This window comes from Neovison vison, chromosome 8 (assembly GCF_020171115.1).
Source record: "Neovison vison isolate M4711 chromosome 8, ASM_NN_V1, whole genome shotgun sequence".
Taxonomy (NCBI): domain Eukaryota; kingdom Metazoa; phylum Chordata; class Mammalia; order Carnivora; family Mustelidae; genus Neogale; species Neogale vison.
Window position 1 is genome coordinate 26,631,444 of NC_058098.1, and position 8,165 is coordinate 26,639,608.

Below are 8,165 nucleotides of genomic sequence, written 5' to 3' on the forward strand. Positions count from 1 at the left end.
CAGAATCAGAAAGCTTCTACCCTTAACTGCTTGACTGGATTTTTCTATAAGAAATCAGTGTGTATCTTTTGGAATCCTTGTTTGGGGAGACTATCTGTTGAAACAGTTGAATTAATATCCTAATTCAGGTGATGTTATGGGCAGTGGGGTTACAAGGCAGATTTCTGACATTCTAATGGAATGCAGAAAGATTAACCATGTAAAATAAAATGGAAAAGAACAAATAAACCTGTGCAGGTCATGAATCAAGTTATAATGACCCAGAATGACTGTGGGTGAAAGTGCCCTTATCTGGTGTGACTAGGAAAAGCCTATCCAGGAGGTGACATTTGAGATGAGACTGAATGATGAACAGAAGCCAGCCCTGGAAGGTCTGCAGGAAGAACTTTACAGGAAGAACAAATAACAAATGCTATAGCCCTGAACTGGGAACTAGATTGGCAAGTTCAAGGCTCAGAAAGATATGCCCAAATATCCGTCTGTTAGAAAGCTGAGAATAAGTATTTTTAATAATTATTTATGTATTTTTAAAATATATTTCTTAAATTTTTTAATGAAAGAGAGAAGCAGATTTCTGGCTGAGCAGAGAGTCCCATCGACCTTGGGGCTGGACACAGGGCTGGATCCCAGGACCCCAAGATCAAGACCTGAGCCAAAAGCAGATGCTTAACCAACTGAGCCACCCAGATGCTCCCAAATAGATATTTATGTATTAATTAATGAGTTCGTCTATGGGTCTTGAGAGGCCAATGGGCTTTCATCTAACTATCTCCTCAGCAGGGAGGAAAGTCACTGTTGGTACGGGTGCTGGCCAGTTTCCCACACTATCATCTTGTACTTGGTAAGGATATCTGCTACACATTGTCCTTTGGCCTGGCTGATCTCATATAAAGCCTCTCTTGCTATAATTCACTGCCCACAGCCCTGCTAATAAAAGCAAGGCTCATCCCTGCTACAGAGAACTCTATTTCCATCCCCTCCAGCACGGCCACTTCTTTCTCCTGTGACCTGCCAGCCATGAAGTTTCTTTTCCTCTTTCTTGTCATCCTTCTGGCCACGGAACCCATGGTCTCAGGTAACTTGGATCTCTCTCAAGTGTCTAGGATCTTGGTTATGAACCTCTTGCCTTCCTTTCCTCTCCACTTCAGGCAGCGCAAAACTCCTCATTTGATGGGGTTTGGGAGGTTTTCCCATATCAACTCACATCCACATCTCTCTTTGATTCTTCTTTCCCAAAGTGGTGGGATGGTAGCTCTTTGGGGGCACCTGACACTTAAGGGCAGGATGGTATTCTGGTGGGATCTTGGGAGAAGGTTTAGGGGTGATGGGGTTGGGTGCAGATTGGGGACTTGTTGGGGGCATTAAATTAGAGCCTGAGGGTGAGCAGTGATGGGGAGAAAGACCTTGGGGTTGGAGTGGTAGGGGGAAGATTAGGATGAGCTGGAGGTAAGGTGTAGGGCTCCTCTGATGGCTTGGGGTGGGATGGGGAGGGGATGGGACTTGGGGTTGAGTGAAGGTGGTGCGGGGGTTGGGTAGCCTGGAGCTTGGGCTGAAACTGGGAGTTGGTACTGAATGGGGCAGGGTGTCTGATGACTGCTGCTCAGGATTGAGGTTGGTTACTTGATTAAATTTAGGTTTGACTTGGAGTTCAGGCTCAAGGGACATTGAGTTGGGTAGGGCTGGGAGTTCTACTTAAGACTGGACTGGGTTCTGAGTTTGAATTTGGTGAATATGGTTAAGGAGGTTTGGGGATGGAGTTGTGGCTGGACCCAGGTGAGCTTAAGTTGGGACCAGGCTATTGATTAGGAGGGATACTAACATCTGCTTAATGATTGTTCCTGTGCCCAACAGCGGAGTGTTGGATGGATGGAAAATGCCGGTTGGTGTGCAAAAATGATGAAGACAGTGTCGTACGCTGCGCAAATCGTAAACGGTGCTGTGTCCCTAGTCGTTACCTAACAGTCAAGCCAATGACTGTTGAAAAAGTGGAGCCCTGGACCGTTCCTCACACACGCAACCAGTAAAACAAAGGGCCAGACCTGGCAGTAGAGGGCCTATAAAAAGACCTCATGGATAGAAAGGGCTTTGTTTCAGGTTCCTTAGCTCCCACATTCCATTAAAACTCACAAATCTGTTTCTTCTGTCCATCAATCATAAGGAGCGATGCTCCAAATGGATTGAAGGTGGGGTTGGGGGGATGGCAGGATGAGGGTTAAGAGGTAGCAGAGAGACATTGCTGGGGGTTGGCCACCAATGGGGTGATAGTTACAGTCTTGAAGATAGTTCCTCCTCTACCATCTGCAGGAAAGGCTATCGGAGTGGGTTGAGGAGCATATCTGGGGAAGGCAAGAGACTTGAAGGCACAGCCCAGTACTGAGAGAGGGGGAGAGCCGCTGGGAGGGAGAGTTGCTCCATCTTGGGGGTGAAAAGGTTGGGGGTGGACAAGAACCGAGTAGAGTCCAAATCCTTGGGTTTCTAGGGAAGTAGGCTGAGATGCTTTTTGATGCTGGAGACCCCAGAGCCCCAAGGATCGGAAGGTTTCCAAGTGCTAAAAAAATAAAGCACGTGAACTAACCCATTTATAAATGAGTTTGTTCATTTTTCAGTTCTTCCGTTCTTTCATGGATTCGATCATTCAGTCACCCCAGCTCCTCCACTCACCGCTGTCAGACTCTGCTCCTATCACCATCCACGCTTCAGCTTCCCCAGCTGTGAGGCTGGAACCCTAGAATCTATTTTAGGATTGTGGGAAGTGGGAGATGGTATAATGGAGTGCGCAGCGCCTAGTGCATTGTGAGCCCTAATAAATGTAGTTGTAGCTGTTGTTGCTCATTCATTTCATTTTTTTTTAAAGATTTTATTTATTCACTTGACAGACAAGAGATCACAAGTAGTCAGAGAGGCAGGCAGAGAGAGAGGAGGAAGCAGGCTCCCTGCTGAGCAGAGAGCCTGATTCAGGGCTTGATCCTAGGACCCCGCGATCATGACCTGAGCCAAAGGCAAACTTAACTCACTGAGCCACCCAGGAGCCCCGCTCATCATTTCTTCAAGCATTTAAGGAATCTATGCTGTGTGCCTTCCAACTGTGTGAGACTCTGAGGGACACGGAAGCCTGTTTCATTTGACCTAAGAATCTAGCCTGGGAGGAGACTAACCCATGGAGAATTATTTGAGAATTCTGATCGGGAATCTAGAGCACCTGGGTGTCTTCCTTATTTTGTTATCACAAATCCTGTTCTCTGGGCCCCTTTATCCAACACAGTTGTTCATCCCTGAACTGTGCTCTCTACAGAGAGGTCAGATACCAGGAGTGTTATGTAAAGCATGGTGTGTGACATGGAGACAGATAAAAGGGGTTCACTCTGATCCATGAGATAATTTGTTCTCAATTCAGTATTGCTCTTAAACTCTGGGAGTTAGGGAGTTAGACTCTTAGAGTTGTTCTTAGACTCTGGGAAGAGAGACACCTCTTTCTCTGATCCTGGTCCTACTCTGGGCCTCCTCTGATTAAGTCCCTTGCCATGGGGTTAGGAGTCAACGGGGACAAGTGGAATATATCCATTTATTTTATTTTATTTTTAAAGATTTTATTTATTTATTTGACAGACAGAAATTACAAGTAGGCAGAGAGGCAGGCAGAGAGAGAAGAGGAAGCAGGTTCCCTGCTGAGCAGAGAGCCCGATGCGGGGCTCGATCCCAGGACCCTGGGATCATGACCTGAGCTGAAGGCAGAGGCTTTAACCACCCAGGCGCCCCGGGATATATCCATTTGGAGACAGTGCCCCTGTCTCGTTCCAAGACCGTGCTTTGAGCAGCTGGGACCTGGAATTTCCTGCCTAGAGAACACTTGTGCCTGCTTCCAGGGACCACTTGGGCTTTCTCCGGAAGATGGGGCCCACCATGTGTGCACCTTTGGCAGGAGGAGTACCAAGGGACACTCCTGTTTGAGGGGCAGGGGACTAGCTTGGATGTTCAGGCTGGAGTGTCCATGCCTCACAAGAGAGTCCTCACAGTATGGAGCAGAGTTGGGGATGAGGGAGAAGAGAGCTGGGCTGTGGGCTGAGCCAGCTCCCCTCCTGCTGCCTTGTTCCTGCTCAGAACTCTGAAGAATCCAAGCATTATAGATCCAACTCTGCTCTTTCAGGTCATTATGAAGGGCTATTTCACAAAGGTCTGTGCGATAGATTTCAGTTGTCCCACTTGTTAGCTTGATTCGAAACTGTTAAATATGCAGACATAGACAGATGACCCTCCATATGCATTCGTGCCCAGGACCCACAAATGTCGGGTTGCACCTGGAATTACGATGGTGCTCTGTTTCAAAACCATCTCCAAGCTCCCTTCAGAGACAGAGGCTGCTTGACCTGTGCTTTCTGCATTCTCAACATCTATGCGATCTGGGGAGACTCTTAGGCTGCCCCCTCTGAACTACCTGGGCCCTGAGGTCCTGGGTGAGACCATCCAAAATAATTCCTCACTGGCTTCTCAACCTCCAGATTTTCTTTGCATTGAGGTCTGTTATCAGAGGGACTCTTTCTAGGAGATTCATCTGACCATGTTACTCTCCTGTTTAGATGGCTTCTTTTGCTCCTTCCTGCCCAGGGTCGGGTCTGAAGGTGTTGGTGGCCCAGCTTCATCTCCCATGACTGCTACTCATGGACCAACCCTCTCCAACATTGCCTTTGGTCGTGGGTCCCCTCCACCTCGTCCCTACCACCAGGTTCATCTTTGCGATGAACTCCTTCTCACCCTCAAAGTGCAGTTGATGTCCCTAGCCAGGAAAGCCTTCCATAAGCTCGGTCTCACTATTCCTTAATAATTATAATAGCTATCATAATAGTTCACATTGTCACTCCTTATGTATCAGATGCTGTGCTCAGTATTCATGGACCTGAAGTCATTCCATTCTTACACATTCTTACAGCAAGCCTCTGGGTTGGTTTATTTGTTTTGCTTTTTTAAGATTTATTTATTTATTTATTTGCCAGAGGGAGAGAGAGAGAGAGAGGCAGGCAGAGGGAAAAAAAAGGCTCCTTGCTGACCAAAAAGCCCGATGTGGAACTTGATCCCAGGACCCTGGGATCATGACCTGAGCCAAAGGCAGACACTTCACCACCTGAGTTACCCAGGTGCCCCACAACAACCCTCTGATTATCCTTACCTTATGGATGGAGAAACTGGGACTTAGACAGGTGGTATCATTAGCCAAGGTCCCGTGACCTTGAGCATGTCTTAAGATAGAGCAGGGATTCCAACTAAGTTCTGATTGGCTTTACAAAGTGTTGGCCTTAAGCAGGTATGAAACATACTACAATATTAGGTAATTATTTATTCACTGCTCACTTTTCACCAATTCTGTCCCCGCCAACCCCCACCCCAATACTGGATGGCAATGCTCGGCAGCTGAGACAGCACCTTATTTACACCTGTATTCCGGGTGATGCCAGGATCCTGGGCTAGAGGGATGGGAGGACTTGGGGATCGGATATACAGGGCTCACCTCAGGTAGGCAGTGTCCAAAAGGATGCAGAGCAGCTCTGGAGGTTCGCTCAAGTTGGTCCTCTTTATTCATGGGTTAGTTTGCTCCCAGAAGACACAGATTTCCTTTTTTTTTTTTTTTAAAGGATTTTATTGATTTATTTGACAGACAGAGATCACAAGTAGGCAGAGAGGCAGGCAGAGAGAGAGGAGGAAGCAGGCTCCCGATGTGGGGCTTGATCCCGGGACCCTGGGATCGTGACCTGAGCCAAAGGCAGAGACTTAACCCACTGAGCCATCCAGGCACAGCGAGACGCAGATTTCATAGTGTCGGAGGTGCTCTGGGGCGAGTCAAAGGGTCCCCCAGTACTGGGGCCTGGCATTAATGTCTCCATACACAGTCATCACGCCCTCACCAAGTTCACTCATCACGAGGCCCTTGGTCCACAGCATTAAGAAACTCCTCCGTGCTTAACACATGCACACGGAGACAGCCCTGGGGAGTGATAGGATGGTGAGGCGAGAAGAAGCCTTGAACTCACCATTGAGCCATGTGAAACTTTTAGAAGGCACTTAACCCCGAGTCTGAGTCTCTAGACTTGGGGTCTGGGCATGTGAAATTTTGAAAATTCCCTCAGATTATTCATTTGGGAGATAAAGCTCCACCCCCGCCCCCATTCCCCTGCCAGACTTCCTTCATTCCTAATAGCCCTCAAACTGTGAGAATTTCTGAGCTAGGCAACTTTCTCTTGTCTTCCCATTTCATAGGTGGGGAAACTGAGGTCTGAGGAGGAACCATGACCTACATTCATAAGTAGGTTCGAGACAATGCTGGGATTAGTAAACAGTCTTTGATTTCTGGTGAGGGGGCTGAGGGGACATGGAAGGATAGGACGAAGGTGTAGGTGATACAGTGAGTGGTGGCATACAGTGACAGGGGGCTGAGGGGAGGCCAGGAGGTAGGAGCTGTAAAGACCCTGAAAAAACTCTGAAGCCCTTTCTTGGGTGCCATGGCCTCTCTCCAGCGGTCAGGGTTCAAGCAGGCTGGTTTACACTACTGTATACCCTTTTTTCAGATGCTAATCTCACAAAGGCCCTTCTCCTGGAAGAGGGAAAAGGATTATCTTGAGGGGTTGTGACAGAAAGGGTGTGGTTTTGCTCTTGTAAAGCTTCTCCCGTCAAACTTAAATGGAGTAGATCCTTTTTGTTCAATGCAAGGGCTTAGGATATGTGTGTGTGTGTGTGTGTGTACATTAGACTTTGTATTAAGCCCATCTGGACACAAGGGACCCTATGTGCCTACCACCAAGTGCAAGGCCTGACAAAGACTAGGTGTTGATAATTGTTGGTGGAATGAAGGAGAGGCCCATGAATGCCAGGTTCAGAAGTTTGGGCTTGACGTTGGAGACAACAGAGGGCCATGGGTCCATCCATGGAGGAACCAACCTTTCCCAGCCCCATCTCAGCGTGTGAAGAAGGCAGTGCTGTACCTCAGAGAGCCTATGGGTTTGAAGCCATAGTGAGTGGAGTCTGAGGCCTTGCTCTGCCTCTAGCAGTTACCAGGCCTTTTCCAGAACGCTGTCTCTCTGAGCCTCCATTCCGTAATGCAAGAAGGAAAAATAGATATGTCTACTTCAGAAGATTATAGTGAACATTTAACAACTTAACATAAATCAAAAGGCTCACAGTGGGTGATTTGCAAATAGTGATGGTCATTATTTTTCTTTTTCTTTCCAGTCAAAGGATCATTTCCTGTTTCAGAGACCTTAGTCCCAAGAGGGAATAATAATAATAATAGTATTAATGGCTAAGGTTTACTGAGTGTTTACTATAGACTAGGAACTGTGTCTCTGGTTTCCATGTGTGCGCAGCCTCCAAAAAAACAAACCAAACCAAACCAAAACACCTCTCGCTACCACTGAGGGACTAATATCTGTCTAATTTCATGGGACTATTCCCAGACTAATAGTTCATAGTTGTAGCACAGGCAGATATGGATCCTTCAGAAAGGATCTTTATGTGATAATAACAACATTTATTTAGTTAACATTTACTTAGTGCTATATGCCAGTTCCTATTTGTTTTCCATTTATTATGCTATTTTTATAAGATTTTTTTTTCTTAACTTATTTGACAGACAGAGATCACAAGTAAGCAGAGAGGCAGGCTGAGAGAAACGAAGAAGCAGGCTCCCTGTCGAGCAGAGAGCCCAACGCGGGGATCGATCCCAGGACCCTAGGACCATGACCCAAGCCAAAGGCAGAGGCTTCAACCCACTGAGCCACCCAGGCGCCCCTATTATGCTATTCTTATTTTTTAATTAATTAATTAATTAATTATTTTAAAAAGATTTTATTTATTATTTATTTGACAGGCAGAGATCACAAGTAGGCAGAGAGAGAGAGAGAGAGAGAGAGAGAAGTGGAAGCAGGCTCCCCGCTGAGCAGAGAGCCCAATGCGGGAGCTCGGTCCCAGGACCCTGGGATCATGACCTGAGCCGAAGGCAGAGACTTTAACCCACTGAGCCACCCAGGTGCCCCTATTATGCTATTTTAAAAAGATTTATTTATTTATTTGAGCTGGGAGCGAGAGGGACAGAACGCGTGAGTGAGCAGTGGGGAGGGGCAAAGCGAGAGGAGAATCTCAAGCAGACTCTCCCCGTGGGCATGGAGTCGGAGGTGGGACTC

General features: G+C 47.2%; 1 protein-coding gene across 1 annotated transcript; it reads left to right on the forward strand.

The window, feature by feature from the left end:
* The first annotated feature begins 1,017 nt into the window (after positions 1 to 1,017).
* LOC122915374 (beta-defensin 119-like) lies at positions 1,018 to 2,024 on the forward strand. Its single transcript, XM_044262192.1, has 2 exons — positions 1,018 to 1,075; positions 1,852 to 2,024. Exons 1-2 carry the CDS (start codon positions 1,018 to 1,020, stop codon positions 2,022 to 2,024), a joined length of 231 nt encoding a protein of 76 aa, XP_044118127.1.
* Positions 2,025 to 8,165: the final 6,141 nt, after the last annotated feature.